At 38.8% G+C, this 25,344-nt stretch overlaps 1 protein-coding gene across 11 annotated transcripts in view; it reads left to right on the forward strand.

Moving 5' to 3' along the window:
* Positions 1 to 2,991: 2,991 nt before the first annotated feature.
* Positions 2,992 to 25,344, forward strand: part of adgrd1 (adhesion G protein-coupled receptor D1) — a 49,408-nt gene continuing 27,055 nt past the window's right edge. The window contains exons 1-14 of one of the 11 annotated variants that reach the window (XM_083554111.1): positions 2,992 to 3,518; positions 3,677 to 3,713; positions 7,340 to 7,456; positions 8,673 to 8,768; positions 10,869 to 10,991; positions 12,348 to 12,524; positions 13,173 to 13,430; positions 15,425 to 15,498; positions 17,556 to 17,702; positions 18,285 to 18,380; positions 18,614 to 18,734; positions 19,493 to 19,600; positions 21,325 to 21,400; positions 23,490 to 23,631. In XM_083554111.1, coding sequence (XP_083410237.1) covers positions 3,465 to 3,518; positions 3,677 to 3,713; positions 7,340 to 7,456; positions 8,673 to 8,768; positions 10,869 to 10,991; positions 12,348 to 12,524; positions 13,173 to 13,430; positions 15,425 to 15,498; positions 17,556 to 17,702; positions 18,285 to 18,380; positions 18,614 to 18,734; positions 19,493 to 19,600; positions 21,325 to 21,400; positions 23,490 to 23,631 — 1,626 coding nt within the window. In that variant the 5' untranslated portion in view covers positions 2,992 to 3,464. Of the gene's footprint in view, positions 3,519 to 3,676; positions 3,714 to 7,339; positions 7,457 to 8,672; positions 8,769 to 10,868; positions 10,992 to 12,347; positions 12,525 to 13,172; positions 13,431 to 15,424; positions 15,499 to 17,555; positions 17,703 to 18,284; positions 18,381 to 18,610; positions 18,735 to 19,492; positions 19,601 to 21,324; positions 21,401 to 23,489; positions 23,632 to 25,344 lie in introns of all 11 variants that reach the window. The other 10 variants (XM_083554114.1, XM_083554116.1, XM_083554117.1 and 7 more) reach the window with 10 other exon arrangements.

The following is a 25,344-nucleotide window of genomic DNA, read 5'->3' on the forward strand; positions in this document are numbered from 1 at the left end:
GAGCTGATACTGTACTGTATTTTCTCAACAACAAATATATATATATATATATATATATATATATATATATATATATATATATATATATATATATATTTTTTTTTTTTTTTTTTTTTTTTTTTTTTTTTTCTTTTTCTTTTTCTTTTTCTTCATCTTTCCATTTGCACATTCTCTCTAATGCAGACATGAGTTTGGACTGAGACTGCCAAAAAATTATATTAATAATAATAAAAAAAAGGGAAAAAAAAAAGGAATGTACAAAAACATTCTGTATATCTTGTACAATTGTCGGCCAAATACTAAACATTTTATGTCATCAGAATAATTGTATATACACATATATAAATAAATATATATACACACACACACACACACACACACACAAACATATATATAAATATATCCTTTTTTCTTTTTTTATTCAAGTCAGGAGATCATATGTTGTCGAGCATTGCTTCTACATGTCGTCCGAGTGACTTGCTGCTCTTTTTGTACCTTGTCCATTTGTACATTCTTTTTAAATGTTTATACTTGCTTTTCAGACTGCCTTTTTTGTACATTCGACTTTATATTCTTGACAGTGCAAGCTTTTTTCCCTCATGGTGTCTTCAAAACCATAACCTTTCAAGGTCTGCAACTGTGTGCTAGCATTAAGGTGAAGAAAACAAACACGTGGAAAAAAACGAGCCTATGTTGACGGATATCTAACATCGTGTGGGTGTGCATGTGCAAAAGAAAAATGTTTTTTGTTTTTGTTTTTTTTTTAATTGAAATAAATTTGATATTTTGTACAAATTGATGGCTTGGTGCTGATTTATCTTTGAGAGCGAAACTTATCCTTGGCGCTTCGTTGTTATTTTTGTGCGAAGCCTTAGTGTTTAAAACTCTGTTTATTTTCCAAGGGTTTTGTTATCTGTCAGATTTTTATTGTGTTTAGTTTGAGGAATATTATTCCAGTCATAAAGCTATATTTGTGTCTGATCTTTAGAGGATAACGAATAAACAGTTCTCACATGTTCACATCATGCGCCGGCATTGAAATGGACAAAGCATGTCGGAAGTGCTATTTTTGGCCTAAAATGGTTACTTTCCTAGCTGAATGTGCCATGATTTCATTGTATACTTAAGACTTGACAACATTTTTCAAATTTGACCTGTTATAACCTGGCTTTGGTGCATCCACGAATGAATGGAGACTGGACAAAGATAAAGAAGTGAATTTTGGTGTACCACTAGATGGCTATAGCGCCTCTCTTATAAATAAACCAAGCACAGAGCAAATAAATTGAAAAAATTATAATTTTTTTGTTTAAAATGACAAAACCCTTCATTTTTTTGCTTTCGTTTGGCCAAAGGTTTGTCACAGATCATCTAAGAGATGTTTCGCGTTGACAAAATCACTAAGCAGTTTTATAGCATTGTACAAAACCTTTTGTACTTGTAGGTGTTTTGTTACAAGTACAAAGAAAATAGTAGTGCAAATATCAAAAAAGTGAAATGAAATTAGGGTTATGTTGTAGTATTTAATATGTTCCATCATGACAAATTCCCTGTGCATAATTCCAGCTCCATGAAGATATTCGATGGAGTGAAAGATCTCCTGCTGCTGGAGAGTTCAGACCTCAAGCTTATTCAACATGTGAATGCTGACTGCACTCCAGGCCTCCTCACCTCACCTACATCAGTACCTGAGTTAACAAACAAATATGTTCCTAAAGGAGCACAAACCTCAAAATCTACTGCAACATCTTCCCAGAAGGGTGGATTTTATTATACCTGTAAATGTGGACTTATGGGATGGGATGCTTCAAAAAGCATGTCAATCTTACTCTCAGGTGTCCACAAGTTTTGTCCCTATAGTGTAGGTAGGTTTTAATATCCCAGATGCTACTCTAAAAGGAGGCTTTATTAAAAGCACATGTGCTATGAGAATAAAGAAGTTGTAGAAAAATAAAGAAGAGCTGTAAATAAAAGATGAAATTCCTGTTCAGTGCCACACAAATGTCTCATCAGCACCAGAAATCTCCACCTTCTCCCATTCAAAACATTTCAAATGCTCCATTAATTCACTTTAACTGCTGTGTGTTTTCTCATGATATTTATGATATTACATCAGATTGGCTACAACACACACACACACACACACACACACACACACACACACACACACACACACACACACACACACATGAACATACACACACTGAATACTGAGCGTAAAATAATGTAATTTGTAGTTATTATTTTTTTTGTAAAATGTTATTAATATGTTTGCATTGATATATTTATTACACACTTACACATTCTCTCACACACACACACACACACACACACACACACACTTACTCACACACACATATACTCTCTCTCACACACACACACACACACACACACACACTCTCTCTCTCTCTCTCTCTCTCTCTCTCTCTCTCTCTTTTGCACACACATATACACACACTTTCTCTCTCTCTCTCTCTCTCTCTCTCTCTCTCTCACACACACACACACACACACACACACACACACACACACACTTACTCACGCACACACATACTCACACACACACACATAAACACACACACACACACACACACACACACACACACACACACACACACACTTTTCCTCTCACTCTCTCACACACACACACACACACACACACACATACACTCTCTCTCACACACACACACACACACACACACACACACACACACACACACATACACTCTCTCTCACACACACACACACACACACACACACACACTCTCTCTCTCTCTCTCTCTCTCTCTCTTTTGCACACACATATACACACACTTTCTCTCTCTCTCTCTCTCTCTCTCTCTCTCTCACACACACACACACACACACACACACACACACACACACACACACTTACTCACGCACACACATACTCACACACACACACATAAACACACACACACACACACACACACACACACACACACACTTTTCCTCTCACTCTCTCACACACACACACACACACACACACACACACACACACACACATACACTCTCTCTCTCTCTCTCTCTCTCTCTCTCTCTCTCTCCCTCTCCCCCACTCACACGCACGCGCACACACGCTCCTTGCTCTCGTGCGGCTGCAGCGCGCGATCCTGTCAGTGAGTCGGTAGAGGACTGTGTGGTGCTGATGGTGTTTGACAGAGTGGATTAGAGGGTAACAAAAACTAAAATAATTTTTTGTAGTAAAAAGAAAAACAAGAAGGTAAACACGAAGTACAGATGTGTACAGATGTTCCGGATAATGATTTTTGACACATTTACCCGCGTGTTTTTACTTTTATAACACATTTTTGATCGATTTTCATCGATTTGGGCCGTTTTTTTTTTCCCCGTGACGCGCGCGCCATGGACTGTAGTTAGCTTAGCACAAACCACAAAGTAAAAATAAAAAAAAATTTTCGACATTTTTTTATTTTAAAACGATGGACTTTTTATATAAAGTTTTAAACTTTTCTACGTTTGTCAGCGTTCTTCAGGTAAGCTGTTTAAAATTCTGTCAGGCAATATCAGTCAAATATTTATAATAATTGTATTATTTAATTATAATTAAATATTGATAATAATAATACTGTTTTATATACTTTTATTGATTTATTGATAATAGCTTTTCTGATATATTTCCTAATTTTCACAGGTACTTGCTGACCCGGCTGTACCGTCCAAACATCCAGGTAAAAATATAAATAAAAAAAAAACACCGAAAAAAAAATAAATAAATGTAATGCAAAAAAGACTAATATAAGACAATTATATAGTGTTCTAAGATAATAAATTGAAAGAAAATTGTTTATATATATGAACATTTACCACTTCTTAATATTGTCTAATTGAAAAATTGACTTAATTGTAATGTTACTGATTTTTGTAATCATTCAGACAGAGAAGACATTATATTTAAAAATCTATCACTTTAATATCATTATTATATTAAATATCCGACCCTGAAACCTTTCGCATTCGTCCGCTTCATCACACAGCACACTAAAACCTTTAAGATTCGCCCGCTTCATCACACAGCACACTGAAACCTTTAAGATTCGTCCGATTCAACACACAGCACACTGAAACCTTTAAGATTCGTCCGATTCAACACACAGCACACTGAAACCTTTAAGATTCGTCCGATTCAACACACAGCACACTGAAACCTTTAAGATTCGTCCGCTTCATCACACAGCACACTGAAACCTTTAAGATTCGCCCGCTTCATCACACAGCACACTGAAACCTTTAAGATTCGCCCGCTTCATCACACAGCACACTGAAACCTTTAAGATTCGTCCGATTCAACACACAGCACCGTGAAACCTTTAAGATTCGTCCGATTCAACACACAGCACCGTGAAACCTTTAAGATTCGTCCGCTTCATCACACAGCACACTGAAACCTTTAAGATTCGTCCGATTCAACACACAGCACACTGAAACCTTTAAGATTCGTCCGATTCAACACACAGCACACTGAAACCTTTAAGATTCGTCTGCTTCATCACACAGCACACTGAAACCTTTAAGATTCGTCCGCTTCATCACACAGCACCGTGAAACCTTTAAGATTCATCCGCTTCATCACACAGCACCTTGAAACCTTTAAGATTTGTCCGATTCAACACACAGCACCGTGAAACCTTTAAGATTTGTCCGATTCAACACACAGCACCGTGAAACCTTTCACATTCGTCCGCTTCATCACACAGCACCGTGAAACCTTTCACATTCGTCCACTTCATCACACAGCACACTGAAAACCTTTCGCATTCGTCCACTTCATCTCACAGCACACTGAAACCTTTAAGATTCGTCCGATTCAACACACAGCACACTGAAACCTTTCACCTTTGCTTGCTTAATCACACAGGACACTAAAACCTTTCTCATTCATCCGCTTTATCACACAGCGCCCTGAAACCTTTCACATTTGTCCACTTCATCACACAGCACCCTGAAACCTTTCACATTCGTCCACTTAATCAAACAGCACACTGAAACCTTTAAGATTCGCCCGCTTTATCACACAGCACCCTGAAACCTTTAAGATTCGCCCGCTTTATCACACAGCACCCTGAAACCTTTCACATTCGTCAACTTCATCACACAGCACCCTGAAACCTTTCACATTCGTCCACTTAATCAAACAGCACACTGAAACCTTTAAGATTCGCCCGCTTTATCACACAGCACCCTGAAACCTTTAAGATTCGTCCGCTTCATCACACAGCACACTGAAACCTTTAAGATTCGCCCGCTTTATCACACAGCACCCTGAAACCTTTTAGAATCGTCCGCTTCATCACACAGCACACTGAAACCTTTCACATTCGTCCACTTAATCAAACAGCACACTGAAACCTTTAAGATTCGTCCGCTTCATCACACAGCACACTGAAACCTTTAAGATTCGTCCGATTCAACACACAGCACACTGAAACCTTTAAGATTCGTCCGCTTCATCACACAGCACCGTGAAACCTTTAAGATTCGTCCGCTTCATCACACAGCACCTTGAAACCTTTAAGATTTGTCTGATTCAACACACAGCACCGTGAAACCTTTAAGATTTGTCCGATTCCACACACAGCACCGTGAAACCTTTCACATTCGTCCGCTTCATCACACAGCACCGTGAAACCTTTCACATTCGTCCACTTCATCACACAGGACACTGAAACCTTTTGCATTCATCCGCTTCATCACACAGCACACTGAAACCTTTAAGATTCGTCCGATTCAACACACAGCACACTGAAACCTTTCGCATTCGTCCACTTCATCACACAGCACACTGAAACCTTTAAGATTCGTCCGATTCAACACACAGCACACTGAAACCTTTAAGATTCGTCCGATTCATCACACAGCACACTGAAACCTTTCGCATTCGTCCACTTCATCTCACAGCACACTGAAACCTTTAAGATTCGTCCGATTCAACACACAGCACACTGAAACCTTTCACCTTTGCTTGCTTAATCACACAGGACACTAAAACCTTTCTCATTCATCCGCTTTATCACACAGCGCCCTGAAACCTTTCACATTTGTCCACTTCATCACACAGCACCCTGAAACCTTTCACATTCGTCAACTTCATCACACAGCACACTGAAACCTTTAAGATTCGTAAAGAGGACATTATTGATAATCACACACTCCGGTGCTCATGTTAGTTCTCACTCTGCGGTGTTTTCTATTGTTTTAATATTTACAATCACACTCTTGATTTTACCCAAATGAGGATGGGTTCGCCTTTTGAGTCTGGTTCCTCTCAAGGTTTCTTCCTCATAACATCTACAGAAGTTTTTCCTTGCCACAGTCGCCCCAGGCTGCTCCTCGGGGATAAACACACATCATTCAATTTTAAGTTCTGTAAAGCTGCTTTGAGACAATGTCCATTGTAAACCTAGACTTGAATTATGGCCCTGTTTACAAGCCAAAAAAGTCATTTTAAATAATAATAAAAAATACGACACAAAACAATATTAGTAGTTTAGATGTTTGTTTGTTTTTTGGTGTAATTTCATATCATGTAGTGCGCAGTCTGATATGTCACCGCTACCAAGATCAACAATGTACTGATTTCCTAATCAGCTGAAGATCTGAGCCAATTCGCATGTTTCTGCTCACCTTAGAAAGTGTAACGATTCTCAAGTTTAGGAATGTTTTGGCATGTAGCAAACGCTGCAGCTTTGTGTTCTCGGATTAGTTTACCTTATCAAGCAGCACTGTCCCTCAGAGAGACCTTGCTGTTTTATACATAACTAGAACTAATCCCTGTAATAATAATCAGCCCAAGCTGTTTGGGATAAAGGTTTTCGGGGAACGATGTGAACACGAGTCCCAATCGCTCGTTTACAAGGATGATTTTACAACAAACACATTAACAGCTTTCCCATACCAGGATAAACAAACAAGATCATGTATTCTGTTTGACTTTTTGTCCTATGTAACCATGTGCAGCGAGTATATGGTCATGTAAAGTTGCATATTTGAAATGTCAGATTCATTATATCGTGGTTTCCATGCAAGAGCAGAAAAAGTCTGTTAAAAGCAAATAATTAAAATCAGTAGGTTTTTAGATTGATTGCTCCTGATGCATCCATGTGCCCTCCATATTGGAATATGGCACATTGTTTTCTATTCATACACTATGTGATCACTGTATTAATTATTTAGTCACCCAGTTCATATGATTAATAATGTACAGTAATATAATAGTGTACTGTCAGACTGTTAGTTAGTAATGTTTGTGGGAAGTTTAAACGAGACATGTTATGTTCATGCTTGTGAATGTTTCCAGGCCTGGATGTGCTGGCCACAGCGTCACACTACTGGCCCCTGGATGACGTAGACGGGATTCGCAGCCTGAAGGACCAGATTGGGAATAGAACAGGTCATATTAATGGGACTAATATAAGTATGTGCACCAGTTTCGGCTTTTGGCTTGTTACATCTGGCTTTGTGCGCGCTCTCTCTCTCTCTCTCTCTCTCTCTCTCTCTCTCTCTCTCTCTCTCTCTCTCTCTCTCTCTTCTCTCTCTCTCTCTCTCTCTCTCTCTCTCTCTCACCTTTCATTTGCATTTCTTTTTTACATTTATTCGCTCTATATGTGTCTTCTCTTTATCAAATCTTTGTCAATGTCTGTGTCTCTATTTCTTTTCTCTTTTTACCTCTTTTAAATAAACACACACACACACACACACACACACACACACACACATATATATATATATATATATATATATATATATATACAGCACACACTCACATACACACCCATGTCTTTTCTCTCTGCACTCTGTTCTCTCTGCATTCTGCACTCTGTTCTCTCTGGCTTTCTCCCCAGCTGTCAAACATTCTTCTACAGTCACGTCTTGCCGCACTACAGAGATCTCTGTTCAGTTTGTGCAGCTGTCCTCATTGCTTAAGCGATCGAATGGCACATTTGGGCAACATTTGAAAATGAAGAGTAAAAATCATTCATGGATTATTACCTCAGCTCTGATCAGTGCACTGCTCACTTAGAGAGTATTGACCGTGCTAATGTTGGTCATTCTCCACAGAAACGTAGACGCAGGAGACGGACGGGTATTAAAAAGAGAGACAAGAAATTCTTTCATTTTCTTACTGCGTTCTACAGTTTGTTTGATTTATATGAGAGAGCTGGCTCATCGAAACGCATTCTCCTAAATTGTGCGTCGTTCCAATTGAGTCTTCGCTCTAATTCAGAACACAGGGGCCAATCTTTTATCCGTGTCTTAAAGTATCAGTTTGCACATCTGTAGCCTGCGCTGTGTTTTCCCACATTCACCAGCTGGGTCTCATCTAGGTGCTGACAGAAATGGCCTATAAATGTATCAAGGAAAAGACCTGTTGATTTACTATTTGTCCTTTCGACCCTTCGTTATTTATTTATTCATTTTGTTTAAGCTCGCCCTGTTTTCACGCTGGTGCCCTCCTGCTCTGTTATAATATCTCTGTCTCTTCTTGTATGTGTCTGTCTCTTATCACATCTCTGTGTTTGTCTATGTGCACATGTGCTTGTATTGGAAGTCACTTGTATTGTTCTTTTATGTTCTTTTTTCTGTCATGTGTGTTTGTGTTTTTATTTCTCCCACGTTTCTCTCCATCACAGCACTCAGCATCCACAACCACACTGTCCTGCCTACCCATAACTCTTCCTCTGTGTACACCAATGACTCTGCCTACACTAATATTTCCGTCTCTGTAGGTGAGGTTCCTCCACATAGACAATAAGTTTTTATCCAAAGAGGAATGGTTTGAAAACCTGAAGGCAATATGGCTTCTTTTGTACCTTTAATATGCATTTTTCACTTGGAAACTTAATTACACTCTAAATTGACAAAGTATTAGAACACCTGACTTTTCCAGCCAATTGTCGTTCTTCTCCATTCTCTTAGTACAAAGTTGTAGTCACACAGTTGAATAGGATGTCTTTGAGACCCAAACCTGTTCCATTAAGACAATGCCCTTGTGCACAAAGCCAGTTTCATAAAAATATCCTTTACATGAATTTTAGTGGAAGATCTCCTGCTATAGGGCTCTGACCTGAATTGAAACGCTGACTGCACTCCAGGCTTCCTCACCTCACTGACATCAGTACTTAAATAAAAACTACCCCCCTTGTGGCAAACACACTCTAGAATCTAGTGGACGATCTACCCAAAAGAGTAGAAGTTATTATAAAAGCAAATAAGAACTAAATGTGGAATGGGATGTTTAAAAAGCACACACATACATCTTTTTGTCAGGTGTTCACAAGCTATTGTTAATAGGGTTTTTTTTTTTTTTTTTTGAAACTGGTTTGGCATCATAGGGTTTAATGCACTGTATATTTTGTATATTTTACTTATATTTTTATAATATATCTGAGCAGGGAAGAAACATTTGAAATTATTCTACCCCATACTATAGAGAAAAATGTTGGACAAAAGGTCTTTTGTTTTGCGTTTTCAATTTCTATCTATGATGCTGGAATTATGAAACACCCTGGTATGTTACTTACAGTCACACTGTGTTCTTAGCCACATCAGCGTGTCGGTACTGAGTAACACTGGCTAGAGAAGGTTAGAAAATAGACCGATTTATTTTACTAGACAGCATTATTAGTTTTGTAGCTGCAGTGCAAAATTGTTTTGGCTGATCAGCTGTATATGAGGTTTGTAAAAAGTTGTGCAAATAGTATTTGTGATTTTTGCAAACCATTCCTTTTAAATACAATCAAAGTGTTATACAATTAATTATAGTAATAAAAAAATTTAGATTTATTTTCAGAACAAAAATAGATTTCTGCTGTCAACTAAGTTTTGACACTGGCACTAATGCCACACACTATCACACTCATATAGATGGATGGTAAACTGTTCCTTTCCTTCCTTCTCTCCCCTCGGATGCGCACTCTTTTCTCTCATGCTTCACTCCTTGATTTCTGTTCACACCTACTCCTTGCATGCCTACATCAACCCTTTATTTTTTGTTCTCTTGTCTGCCTTTCTGCACATTTTTTTCCTCATGTTTGTTTCTCTTCCTCCCCTCTTCCTCCCAAAACACATCCATTCATGAGTTGAAGCTTGTGCGCTATGACTCCCAGGGTCATTTAGAATTTCGCAGCACTGTTTGCCCTATGAATGAAGATGTGTAGTCGCGAGTGAATCATCCTTTTGCGCCCACTCGGAGATAAATGAGAAGGTGGAGCACTATAACGCTACTCTTCAGTTTAAGGTCACGCTGATTCACCATCCAGGCCACGTTATGATTCCCTTGCGGCAAGTCGTTTGTTTACTTTTTCTTTAAAATATTACATTGAAATGATGTGTATAGTGTAAAAAGGGCAATATAGAGTTCACGAACTGTTCTAAAGTGACTAAAGTGACAAATGATCCAGAAGAAGTTTCACCTGAGCCTGTGTGCCGCACTTTCACCGGTGTGAGGCGGTTCACTTGAAAAATTCTCAAAGCAGGGTGATGGTTTGGTGAAGGCAAACAGTGCAGTCTTGTTTATTAATTTCATAATCTCATAAAGTCAGAGCAGCACTCGTAAATCCAGGCCTGGACCAGCTGAGGTGCCAAGCGCCACTTTTTCAGCGAACCTAGAGCTGATTAATTATACTAAACAAAAAAATTCAATAAAAAATGTTATTGATAAGAAACAAAGATGTTGAATAAAATTGAGCACAGATTGTTTTTTCATTTTTTTAAGGTTTAGTGAGATTTTATTGTTGTGATCCACATCATTTTGTGTCCTGATGCCATGAAGAGCAGTTGGTGATGTTTTAAGATGTTTTAATGAGTTGTGGGTGTTTTTACTGTAGACATTGTAGAAGGAGTAGTAAACAAAGGCATATATCTGAACGGAGATCATGGCGCCACTTTCCTCCATTTCGGCAACTACAGGAACTCCTGCATCAGTGACCCCACTCTGTGTGGACCACAAGGTAAAGATCTGCTCTTTCACATTCATCTCTCTCAGACTCCTGACTGCTGTCTATCTTTCTCTCTTTTTCCTTCCACACACATGGGCTTTCTTTTTCCACTATCCCCTTCTCTCTCTCTCTCTCTCTCTCTCTCTCTCTCTCTCTCTCTCTCTCTCTCTCTCTCTCTCTGTCTCGTAGTTCTTTGTTGTTTCTTTCTTCTTTTGCGCTCTCATATCTGTCTTTATGTCTTATGTTTCCTCTCTCTTATTTCTTTTTTTTTGCTCGAAATCTTTTCATTCTTTGCGTTCTCCTATCCTTAAATTTTTTTTTAGCATTTCTCCCTCTCTTCTTAGTCTCTTTATTTTCTCTTTAATTTTCCTCTAACTTGTTTCCCACTCTCCTAAAATACAGATGATTCCAGCATCTATTTCTCGTCCTCTTTCATCTCCTTTTGATCTACCATCAGTTGTGTTTTATATGTTAATGACTGGAAAACAGGAAAGTTTACCCATACTTCACTAGGGTGTTTCCTATAAAGAATCTGATAGCGCTCATGACCTTCTTTGTGTGAAACGGAGCAGCAGTGGGGCTGCACATATTGTAAGCGATTCTAGATGAATCATTTCTACATCCATCAGGCCAAAATGACACAACAATAGCTAATGATTCGAAAACGAAATTTACGACATATCAAGACTTTGCGGCTCCAGATGTCAGTTGAATTATATCGGTTTACATTAGAATAAAAAGCCGAATTTTCATGCAGAGACCGACATCATCTGGCGTCCATCCCATATTATATCAACTAGAATTTTCCTTTTTTTTTTTTTTTTTTTTTTTTTTTTTGAAAAAAGCACAATTATATTCGGCTGGATTTGGATAGGAATAGTTTGAGCTAAAATTTATCCGTGCAGTTATTCAGCCTCGAAAGTAAATTTGTTTCTCAGTTCATTGGCATGAGAATCAGGATTAGAAAAAACATGAGTTATAAAAAGCATAAAAATTGGTGCACATCTATTAGCCAAACAGTGTTTTTGTTGTTTGCCATGTATGCCTTTGAAATTAACAAATCCTATCACGCTATTACTTTTAAACGCTTGCATTCAATCATCTATTCCAGACACCAGGATTCTTTTTCTTTTTTGTCTCAGTCATGACAACTTGTGTTCCTTCAGAATTAATTGCAGCGTAACCCTAGAGAGGCCCATTAATCACATCTTGCTTGCTGTCGATGCTTGCTGCCGTTTGTCATCACAGTATGCCCTAACTTGTTTTTAATATATTTCCGTCTTGTAATTGTAATTTATAAAACTACTAAAACACAAAGTGTACTCTGGATAGAGCAAGGTAAAAGTGTAGCACTATTCTCCACGGCAGGAATCACATTCTCCTTCTTCTGGAAGAACCAGGCCTTGCAATCCCGCTTCGCCGTGATGTCGGGAGGGAAAATCATATCCAACGGCTTCTCCGTCTACATCAATCCTTACGGAGGATACGTGGAGTTCTACACCAGGCGAAACTCACGACGCTGGAAAGCAAACATCGCCCTGCCAGGTATTTTACTGAGGTTTACCGAGTGTGGAATGAAGAGTGTTTTTAAAACTGATCACGGTAATATGTTGGGTTTTTTTTGTTTATAGTGTATTAACCTTGACGTGTGTAGAATTTCAGCCCTCTCACACATACAAAAGACGGCATTTGATTTATTTCTGGTACTGCCCTTAGCGGGTGTGCCCATGAGTCATGTGTGTATTCTGTGATAAATGCTAGGTAATTGTTGTGTTTTGCGATTTTGAACTATTTCTGACGTGAGTCGGCGTAATGCGCTGACAATGCCAGCAGGATAAAGTGCCCAATGCTGAAATCAGACTCGAGCTAAATGAAGCTGTAAAAGCAACACAGCACATGTGCTTTCACGGGCCTTTTGCCATTTACATTACAAAATGTGCTCTTCAACAGCAAGCCAGTCTGTAGCTTAACTAGTCAGAATCATTACTTTCAGCAGGTTTTTCTGCATAGCTGAAAGCTAGCGCAAAGAGAACAGCTAGTTTTAAAATTTCATAGTAAGAGCTAGCAGATATATTTTGCTGTATTAAAGTCACAAACCTGAGAAAATCTGAGACTAATATTACTTTTCTGTAATGTTCACTCAGCCTGCTTTATACTCTTTTGTCCTTTTAATACTCTTCTGTGTCTCCAAAGGGCCTTTCTGGACACACATCCTGTTCACGTGGACCCTTAAAGATGGCCTGAAGATCTACATAAACGGCACGTTCAGCGTCAACGACACAAAAGGCGACATGTCTTACAATTACGGCGATACGTATGCGGATTTGGTCATCGGAACAGGACCCAGCCACTCGTATGGGCACTACGTCACCGCGTCCTTCGACGAGTTCGTCATTTGGGAGCGAGCTCTTTCAGCCAAAGAGATCTGGCTCTACTATAAAGCTGCCATAGGTAGAGTTTTCCTTTTAAAAAAATGTCCTTTTATAAACTACTATAATTGTTTAACCATATTTATTTATTTATTTTTAGTTGTTGGGCTGCTCCACTTGTTGTCCAGCTTTCTGTGACTCTTTGTTTAGCAGCACTCACACTGTGGCACTTGGCAAACAGCAGCGAACGTCATTTGTTCGGATTTTAAACATAATCTCGAATGTTCTTCGTGCACGGATTGTGTGTAAAATGTAAACACGACTTAATTCAATGTAATGTGATAAAATATTTTTATTATTGAGTGTTTGTTGTCAGTATATTACAAGTACAAGTTTTCGTTTCTTTCCACACATGTTATAAGCAACCATTCCAGTCTTATTCAACACGTGATACAAAACAGCTGCAGGCTTCGATCATTTCCTTTCTTGTTCTTATCGGTTATGAGCATGAGAATATGCCAAAAGGGATGCATTCTTTTGTTTTGTATTTTTTTTGACCATTACTACATTCCTTCATCTCTCTTTATAATTACAGATGGACATTGAAAAGCGGATAAATCTGTAATTCAAATTCAAACTCTGCTCCCTTTTTTCCTTTACTCCTTTTAGCTCATATTTTGCCTTATATGTATGTTATAAGTGGGTTTTTGTTTTGATTTGAGACTAATGTGTGAAATATATTAAGGCGTCATAGGGAGTCTACAAGGAACTTGCACACCACTACTGTTTATTAAGACCAAGGCTATTATCAAAAGCATTATTAAATGCCCTAATTATAACAGTACAATATATCCTGTCGCTTTAAAGTTTGCTGGTTGTAAGCCTGTTTTCTGTTGCCATCAGGTCCCCTGACCTGTATGTGTCGCCTGTAGCGCTGGACCAAACCCATGTGTCTGCCTTATATCATTAAAGCATCAGACCCCACCAAAGAGTCAGCAGGAACGAATTATGAAGCGCTTACAAAACGGCCTGTCATTCTCTTCCAAAAACGAATACAATAAAATGCTGTAAAGGGAGGTTGATGTGTCGAACCTCTGCTACATATGCCTCACAGGATGACCAAAAAAAAAGAAAAAAGAGGACTCTACCCTCAAATCATACGTAAAGTTCTTTGTTTGTGTTCAGGCTGAACCTCCAGAGAATCTGTGGCCTCTCATTTAGCTGATTTGTGGTGGATTATTTGTGTAAAATGGCAGTTGTGGTTACCTCACTGTTTGAAACAGCTCTAGTTGTGGACTTGGCGAGCGCTGTTTACCCCCTGCACTTTCTCTGGGATTTCAGCTGGAACTTGTTCTGTTAAATCCCCTATTGCAGTAAAAGTTTTATAGATGAATACAGACTACAGCTTTTGACAGAAAAAAGGTTTTGAGAGACGTTTTGTTCCTTGAAGTCATTATTTGTGTGATGACTTATTCATCATTCGATCGTTTAATGTCGCTAATCATTTGAATTGAACTATTGTATATTTCTGTTTCTTACAGTTTTCCTTAGAAAGAGGAGTTAGTTGTATAATCATTCGACTCGTTATCCTCTAGTTTAAGAAAGTACTCTTCTAAGGAGGCTGTAAAGCTCCTCTTTAATTGATCATGTGCGTTTTTGTAGAAAAATGCTCTATTTAATCCAAAACAGGAAGAATTGGTATGACACGTGCCTTTCACTCAGACATGGAATACTTTATGTCAATCTGGATCTGGAATCTTTTTTTAAATAAACCATATTCTGTCTTTCGTTGACGAATGAGTTTTTTCAAGTGTTAAGATGATTCTTTTGTTCTTTCTTTATCACATGCAAGGCTTTGATTTATCATGTTCAACGTTGGTTTTGGGAAGATTTAAATGCATTTATAACGCTATCCATGTGCTCAGGCGTACTTGACTGATAAAACTTGTTCTTATTTAGATGTATGTTTAACTAAAGAACTAAGAACCAAAGGTTTATACCAAGGTTTGGTGTCTTTGGTTTGACTTTGAAGTGCCATAAGAATAAGTGTTAAAATAATATGTCTGTTTTTCTCAGGTGATGATGTGGGTTATCCTCCAACTACAGAATCTCCTTCTTCTGTCCACACCACAACAGATGCCTTCCTGCAAGTAAGAGTTATTTTAAAATCCATGCTCCAGATCTCACTGCCAGGTCTGTTTATTGTAAACTGAGCCTCTGTAAATGACAGAAAGTGGAAAATAGACAAAAAACACCACAGAGAATTGATTGTTCAGAAAGAAGCCATGCACCCAAAAATATAAACAGATGGACTGGAGAACCTTGGTTGGGAGGCAGACGATGTCGAAATAGCGATATATTTACTGTGTAATTGTAGAAAGATGTGCAGATTTCAAATGAGCAAAAGGTCTATTTGTCCCAGGCTGTTCCTTACCACTGAGACTCAACCTCATAGTCCTGCTGTTTGTCTCTGTTTGTCACTCAGACTGAGTACTCCTAGAAATCAGCCAGGTAACCAAAACAGCTTTATCCTTTTCCTTAAACACTAGTTTGACTATTTAACCCTGGATCATGATAAATTACTCTTAGTAAATCGATAAAAAAAACTTTTAATAAAGTTAATAAAGTTAATAAAGTATTTTGTCAGCCAGGTTGTAGGGAAGAAAGTGAGCATTATTTCCTTATCTCAGGTTTCCCATGGTGTTAGGAATATTTTTATGAAGCGGTTACTTCTGGATGTGTGTGTGTGTGTATATATGTGTGTGTATATGTGTGTGTGTATGTGTGTGTGTATGTATATATATATTATTATGTTTTTTTTTTTTTACTGAGAGATAGAAAATGAAAGGGACAGACTGACAGACAGACAGACAGACAGACAGACAGACAGACAGACAGACAGACAGACAGACAGACAGACAGACAGACAGACAGACAGACAGACAGACAGACAGACAGACAGATAGATAGATAGATAGATAGATAGATAGATAGATAGATAGATAGATAGATAGATAGATAGATAGATGGATAAAGGCCAAAAACAGGTGGAATTAATTGGACCATCCTGAAGTCTTTATTTGTCACTGGTCAGTTTTTACATCTAGGGTTTTCTAGGGAGAGTTAAAGAGTAGCACACTGAACTAGTGAAGTACATGTTGCTCTGCTTGTGCTTGGCAACTTAATTCGGCTGCCAGTAAATTAGCGTCGGCATTCTGGATACTGACAGTTGGACCCTGCCCTCCTACAGCGGCGAAAAGAGGTAGTCTATAGCCAACATTTTACACGCTCTCCAACTGTCCTCTTTGACTTTCCCCACATCAACCACTGTATGCATGCCGGGAGAGATGATATGTGCACTCAGTACACACAAACACACTGTACATGAGTCATACATTTTGAAATAAATAGGGGATTTATAGCTAATTCTGACATATGACAGCTGAGGGGACATATACACATACAAACACACACACGTATATGCAGACCTTTGCACAAGATTTCAGCAGGAAATGAGGTGGAGTTCAAATCCATAAACACAAACATATCCATCTCTTGTGGGGCTTTTGTTTTCCTCCAGACTCTGAGGAAATGGAAAGAAATTGGATATCGAGCGCTCACGCAAGAGGCATTGCTGTAGATTATTAAGCGGGAAGTTAAAAACGTAAGACAGAGGGAGGGAGGGACAAAGAGAGAGAGAGAGAAAGAGAGAAGTTTCAGAAACGGCTGAAACGTTTCCAGATTCAGGAAGCCTTCCTTTTGGGCACAGATAAAACAATGCGCCAGTGAGAAAAGGTAGTCTGCGAGTTATTTCAGACAATTTGTTTTAATTGTTCCAAACGAGTACACATGATTTACGTGTGCATAATTTTATTACCACCTGCACTGGGCAATGTGTGTGTGTGTGTGTGTGTGTGTGTGTGTGTGTGTGTGTGTGTGTGTGTGTGTGTGTGTGTGTGTGTGTGTGTGCAGCGAGCATCCAGCATCCAGACAGACTTAATGAAGACAGGGCAGAACATTACTTTAACTTGGGAGAGCAGCAGAGCTAATTCAGTTAGGTCCTGCAAGAAGATAATTTTCATCAATTTATTCTGTAACCTAAAACACACAGGATCAATAAGTGACGCAAGTCTCAAGTCACTCGTCCTGGACTCTAATGGTGATAACTTAATATCTTTGCTTGGCCTTGTCTTGGTGTTTTCTACAGGCAACAACAGCACCACTCCATCCCACTGTCTCTAACAGCACAGAGATTCATGACTCAGTGCCTATGTCACTGCAGGGCTTCCTCCAGACCTCCTTCATTCTGCCCAATAAGACTATTGCTAAGGATACAGCTCACAATCTGACACAGGTAGGAAAAAGCGGGAAAAAAACAATACAAACATTGCAGTGGAGCAATACCCATTTCATTAAAAAAGAACTAGAAGATATGACACCAAATTCCCACTCTTTATGGTTTGGGAGTAATTTGCTTCCATAATCTGTGTGTGGGTTTGACTCCAATATGCATCTTCAGAGATTAACATAAGTTTAAATAAAGATTTCTGGTTATTTAGATAAGTTTTATAGACAACATGTCTCATTGGAGATATAAACTTACATTTAGTTTAATTTAAATGTATGGTAAATAATTAATATTTAATTTCTATAAAATTGTACGCTTTGAACTTGGTGGAAGTTTGAGAAGGGATCAAATATGGGTGTGACAATCAGGTGTCTGAATACTTTTGGCATTGACGCTCTGTAATTAGGTGCTTGAACCACACAAAATCCAATTAGTATCTGAGATCTCAGATTTTTGCCCAAAAATAAGGTTAATTTTATTTCAGTTGTGTCTGCAGTAACAGCGAATTTAGCAGATGAGATTCTCCAGGCATCCAAAAATAGTAGAACGAGTTCTTTGTTTGAGTGTTTGTGATTGTGTGTGTTACAGTCATTTCTGAAGAGCGTTGACGAAGTGATATCTTCCAGTACCTGGCGAGAAGACGAGGAGGTACGCAGAAATGCATGCGATACATCATTACGCCACGTCAGTAAAGATCTGATGGTTGGTTGGATGGATGAATGAGTGGGTGACTGAGTGAGTGAGTGACTGAGTGAGTGTGAGTTCTTTCTAACACAGATGAGTGGAGTCAGTTATGAAAATTAACACCATGCTGTTATCTTTGTTTGGACTTTTTTGTAACGTGTGTGTGTGTGTGTGTGTGTGTGTGTGTGTGTGTGTGTGTGTGTGTGTGTGTGTGTGTGTGTGCGCATTAGCAGTCGACCCCTTTAATTAGTGGACTTATAGACACAGTGGACAAAGTCATGGGGCACATGGTGTCCAACCTTAAAGCTAAACCAAGTTCTCTTGTTGCTATTGGTGGAAAGAGCTATGTTGCAGGTCAGTGGCAACACACACACACACACACACACACACACACACACACACACACACACACACACTTACCTTTGTCCTGGGTCACATTATAAGAAGTTGATTTGCCTAGTTGTGTAGTTGACCCCGAGTATATAAATGACACAAGCTCACTGTGTGGGTCAGCAAGTTGCCAGAATAGAGAGTCATGGATTAGTGCATAACTAACAGGAAGTGCGTCATAGAGGTGCAATTATTACGCAAATACTGTCTCTTTAGTGAGGAAGTTGGAGGAGGTGAGGAATAGCTGGAGGTTAAATTCTTGGTTAGAATTTTCTCTGTTTGCTCTGATAAGTGCTACAGACTTATTAACACAAGTCCCCTTGGACCTCTCTCACTCTCTCTCGCTCTCTCACTCAAGCTCTCGTGCTCTCTATCTCTGATACTTTCTGTTGATTTTGATAAGATTAAGGTTCTAAGGGTTGGAGGTCACCAGAGAGTACGGTTTTCCCCCAGAACTCGGAGCACTTAAAATAAGTGAATAAATCACACAAGAACGATAAAGAGGACACATAAGTATGTTTTGAAGATGTCTAGATTCCACATAAGGGCAGATTTTTCACAAGATTCAAAAGCAAAAGCAAGTGTCTTCATAACGTATGAACCCTGTAACTCAAAGACATAAGTCAAATAACATTAAGCTTTGATATCATCAGTCTATGAAGAAATCTTTAACGTAGTGAAAAGTTTGAAAATTTCTCTTTTCTCTCTTTTTTTGTTTATAGACTACTCTATGATGAAGATCCCACAGAATTACAACATGCAGAACTACAGATTTCCGACACAAGGCAAAAACTACATCTCAGTACCCGGGGAGGCCTTCACTACAGAATGTAAGTAAATGCATACACACTTCTTTTTTTTTTCAGTTTGTCACACATATAGACATGAGGCTAAATGTTTTTTAGGATGGCAGGTTTATAACGAGTGCGAAGTATTGGGCTGAATTGAAGCTGAGCAATGGAATGTAGCACCAAGATCAATGGTGCTGATTACACCTGCCAGTCGAACAGCACTCACGAGGCAGACAGAGAGCAGCAGTGTGTGTGTGTGTGTATGAGTGACCAATATAGACTAAATATACTTAAAGTAGTCCAGAAACGTTTCAATTTAATATTCCATTCAAATCAGTCAATAAAATTACTTACCTTTTAGGAAAAATAATTTTCACAATTACTTTTATATGAATATCTTCTCTTAAAATTATATTGCTGATATTATAAAATGAATCCATGTAAGAAAAGTGAGCCCAAAGAAGCTACGAAAACAAACCGAATCCTTAAAGACCGACGTGTTCACGCAAATTTCATCTGAAATGCAGATGTGCGTTGATTTGTCACGACTGGCACCTTGTACTCAGTCCTGGCATTAAAACACCGCTGAAGTGTTTCAGACACACCGAGCAGTCCATTAAGGAACGAACCCGAGTTTATAAGTCATTAAATGTACGGAAAATGGGAACACGTTCCACTGGTTTGTACCGTCTGGCCAAGTTTCTCAGCATCTTAGCATAAAAAAGTTGTAATTTTTTTTGGTTGGTTCACGCATTTCCCTTGAGATTTGCGGACAGTATGAAGGATATGTTTAGACTGTTTTTAGACCGCCACGTTTCGTGTTGCTCGAGCCGGAAAAAAAAACAGGTGGTGTGCAGAGCTGCCTTGTTTTTTATTTTTAAACTGTTTTTGGCACATGTCAGGACCCGAAGAATTCAAACCATCTTGGTTGCGATCTCCAGAGTCGATTGACACACAATGTACTAGTGTTTTCTGCCTCTGTGTCTGATCAGTGCTGTGAAGGGGTGTAAGGACTTCTCATACACGTGTGTGTAGCAGGTTTGTGTGAGAGCACCAATGTCCTATTAGACTCATGGTGAGAGGACAGAGTCAAGAGGCTGTGATAATGAGGAGAGCCTCGATGTGCATTTTAGCAGCCTCTTGAAATATTATCAAAGCACACACACACACACACACACAAATTAGGCTCATCAGAATGAATTACACTACCGGAATTTTTATCATTTCAAGTTAATTTCAAGTAAACAAAATGATTTTGTTTTTTACTCGCATGCTGTTATGAAGTGTATCAATCCCCAAATCAGTAAAGCAGTGCTCATAGCGTATCGCATGTCCATGAGAATTAAAAACTACCTTATAATGCATGAAACTTAAAAGGGGAAAAAAAGCAATTGATTGGATCACTTGTGAGAGATGTTAATAACAAGCATGAAATTTATTTCCATGCATGTAGGTCCACACACACACACACACACACACACACACACACACACACACACACACATTAGCATATCCTCTGATCCAGTTCTTAGAACTGTTACCTGAAGCGCTTGACCATTTACCTGTCTATTGACCTGAAGTGTGTTACTGTTGACATACTATATACTGAGTTATACTTTAATCTATATAGTAAAATCTTGGAATTCACTTAATATTTCACTTCTTGAACTAATGTGTGTGTGTGTGTGTGTGTGTGTGTGTGTGTGTGTGTGTGTGTGTGTGTGTGTGTGTGTGTGTGTGTGTGTGTGTGTGTGTCATTGTAGCCCAGACCACAATTGTAGGCCTTTTCTACCACAGCATGCACAACTACTACAAACAGATCAGCCCTCTGAGAACCAGGTTTGTTAAATGTTTGTTTGATTATATTGTGTGTCGTTGTGCTGTGTTGTGTGTGTGTGTGTTTTTCCTGTGGTGATACAGCAGTACATTTTGTTCCTCTGAGCGTGCTCTTATCATTAAGCATGTTCTTCTCATCTATCCACTTATTCTGATACTCCCAACCCTTAGCGATCCCGATAATGAACTCTTCCTATTTTCAGACATGCAATCATCGTTGAATTATGAGCTTATTCCGTGTCTTTCGGTTAATATCATCTTAAACCCAGGAGAATTTCAGAATTCTTTCACATACGACTCCCAAACTATATTATAAGATAACGGCCAGTGTGCGAATTCCCGGTCTGTAAAATAATTTTTGGATCTGATGTATTTGTAAGTACTAGATAGCCACCGCCGTTGTGCAAAATTCTCACTTTAGAAAGCATTTGTTGCCCTGCTGGAGGCGGGTTCACTATAGTCATGAAGTTATTAACCCGGGCAGCATTACATTAAGCCTTTCAGACGTTCTTAAGTACACGTCAGGAGCCGTAATGTAATGTGTTCCAGGAAAACATTCCCCCCCTCATTACACCAGCCTGTACTGTTCACAGCAAACAGAATGCCTCCACGGACTCATGTCTTTTGTGCCAAGTTTTGGTCCTTTCATCAGCTTGATACACAGGGAACCTGGATTTTTCACTGTAGAATTTTTCATTTATTTATTAGTCATATTTATCAGTTTTCCTGGTTGTGTCCCTTATGTTAACTTGCACACCTCGATATTCTCCTTTAGCCTCTCCTTTAGATATGCAAGTGGTTAATACATTTTTTTTTTTTTTTTTAAGATTATCAACCATCAATTTGTCAGGATTTGTCTCTACTCTGTTGCCTATATCTATATGTTATCTATATCTAGCACTGCCTGGTTCTGACCCTTATAAAGAACTGCCAATCTGCATCTAACTTTGGGGTATTTAACATGTCCTTACTTTCCACTAATACAGTAACTTTGGGATCCTCTTTCTTCTGTAAGCATGCGTCATTACTGTGTTATGACTCTTTTATTTGACAATGAATTTTTCTGTTTAAACTGTACAGCCTGGCTGTTCTCTAGCATTTATAAACATTGTGTCACTCTGAGTATAGCGTGCCACTCTAGATATATCCATCAGGAATTTCACTGCAAATTGTATGTGCCTGCAAGCAATGACGTTTATGGATGAAGGTCTCCCCCTTCTCCTTTCCATCTGGTCCTCTGAACAAACAAACCACTGTCATCTTCAGGCAGAGATTCACCATCTACACCAAACTAAAACCAGATAAATGCGAACATTAAATGTGTAATTGCTAGTCATGTGGCAAAAAAGGACAAAACAAATAGTCTCTCGTTCTCCTTCTCTCTCCGGATACATAATATTCACTGAGCCTACGGAGCACTCTAAGGGTGGAGGTCTTGCAGAATCATTGGCTTTTATGCTTCTTAGCGCAGAGTCTAAGTTGAATTAATTGCCCGTTTTATCTTTTTTTCAGTCCGCTCCTCTGACGTCCATTTTAACTTCATTTTCTTGTACTGATTTAATTTATTTTGATAAATTGAATCCTCTTTTTTGCCTCTGATTCAAGTCAGAGCACAAGTGCATAAACTCAGCATGTTCTCTATTACAGTCAATTGGAAATTCATTACCAAAGTCCGTAGCATAGGTCAGAGCATGGGCAGTCAGTATAATACAGAGATAATCTGTATTAACATCAAAAACAGGACCAGAAGCAGGAAGCTCGCACTTGCTTGCGAAATTATGCAGTGAACTTGATTTGAAACACAGGAAATGCAGGATGAGTTAATTAACACATAACAGGTAAACACAAATTGGTAATCAACCAATGACAGGATGGTAAGGACAGGACCGTTATATTAAATTACCGGAGTTATTCCTGTTTCTCATGTACTTTCATTTCCTTGACACTTAGAGACATGAAGGTACTGACGCTAGACTTCGTTTCCACCCCTGAAGCACCTAAACCGAGAGAATTTGTTCAAATTAACATCTCCCCTTATTATTGGTAATAAACAACCTTCCTGTTGTGTGAATTTTAATCCTGATTTCCACAGGATCAACGAGGCGGTGGATTTTATGGACCATAAGATCCAGGTGGCCAGCTATCTGATCTCCCTGAAGGTGGAGCCCTCTCCTGCCCTCTCTGTTAACCTGTCATCAGAGCCACTGATCAGAATCATGCTAACACACCAACTGGTAAGAGGATTTCACTGATATTATCTTGGCCAAGGAGATTTAAAACATTAGCAGCTGTTATTATCATATATATGATTAGGAAAGACTTTGCTATGGTGCCACTTATCTACAAAACCCCCTGAAGAAGGAAATCAGGGGTTGGGGTTTTACATTTTGATTGGTCCAAAATTGTGTATTGTATTATTCATGACTGGCTCTGCTTTAAATAACTTAGTTAATTTGTAAACAACATTAACATAATTGTGTGGAACTCATAAAAAGTTCCATCTCACCAAGATAAATCTCTTTTTAGACAGACCCATTTTACATTTCAGTTTTCGAAATCTTTTTTTTTTCCCCCTCTCTTGCCTCTAGTAGTTTTGTGTCAGCAAGTGAATAGAGGTATGCTGCCTAAATACAGGGGTTCACACGGGTACACCACGCCTATACTAACCAAGGAGATCTATTTCGGTTTCCATCGTTTCCCACCGCATGCCCTTCTTTAAGAACTCTAAAACAAAACACGCGTTTTGCCAAAAGAAAAAGCAGAGCTGGCTGGCGTCAGGGTTTTCTGAAATGGAACAATTATTTGATTTAACTAGGGACATATTTCTCTGCGTGAATTGTGGTACGGATGGACGTGAGGATATATTGATCTGCCAGCTTTCCATGGGAAATGCATCTAAAAATCTAAAAATTGACATGGAAGGCAGCGAGTTGAGGTGACTAATAAAATAGAATTAGCTGGAGATAAAGAGAGAGCGAGCGAGAGGCGCCAGTTTACCATAGGCATGTAATTTTCCACTTACTGTAAGCAACATACTGAGTTCCATTAAATCAATACATCATTTCAGCAGTATCTGACAGATTTTAGTGCTGTGATACATTATATAAAATTGTGACCCGTATCAATCCATCTCTTCTTTAATCCTTCTCTTCATCCAAGGCTTACAAAATAGAGACGCTAATCCTTATTTAAGCCAGGGAATAGAATCTTCTGCACAAAAATAACACCCAGAGCATTTGCCTGTGTTTTTCAAAGATTTATTCCAAATGTAGTCCGTCCAGTCCAAATTCCTCCCTCGTGCTTTTGTTTTATTATGGTTTTAGCATGTATAGCTCTTAAATCAAATCCATTTGGGTGTGTACCATTGCCATAAAGGCCTCCTTTTGCTTTTCTTCCTGTGCACAGCTTAAAAATGGCCCGGCATGATGCCGATAATGTGATTACTCAAACTTATACACTTTGTCTGCGTGTGTGTGTGTGTGTGTATGTGAGTGTGTGTGTGTGATGTAGTTTGTGGTACTGGGATGAAATAAAAATTTTATACCGATTACATACACTTTCAAACAACTTTAACATTTACTTTGATGTTGCTGTTGAATGGGAGCAGAAAAAAACCCCTCTGATTGCTCTTAATGGTCTGCCGTGTTCCTGCGTTTCAGCAACAATACAATCAGAGAGCCAGTATTGAATTTCATCATGCAGCAGACTGCAGAGCGAGAGAGAAGGGGAGAGGGAGAAATGTTGAGTTGAATAGAAAGAGGCTGAGAATGTGAGAAAAACTCATAATGTATGCTCTTTAAATGTCTGCCAAAGCCAGCTAAAAACAGCTTTGCCCTCTGCTTCACTGAGGATGTGGTTAAAGCTTGACCTTTCCATCTCAGGACTGAAAGAAAAGAGGGAAAAGCATGGAGAGGAGTTTGGAGCGCAGAGCAGAATTGGGTCACGAA

This window comes from Silurus aristotelis (genome assembly GCF_946808225.1).
Source record: "Silurus aristotelis genome assembly, chromosome: 11".
NCBI classification, from domain to species: Eukaryota; Metazoa; Chordata; class Actinopteri; order Siluriformes; family Siluridae; genus Silurus; species Silurus aristotelis.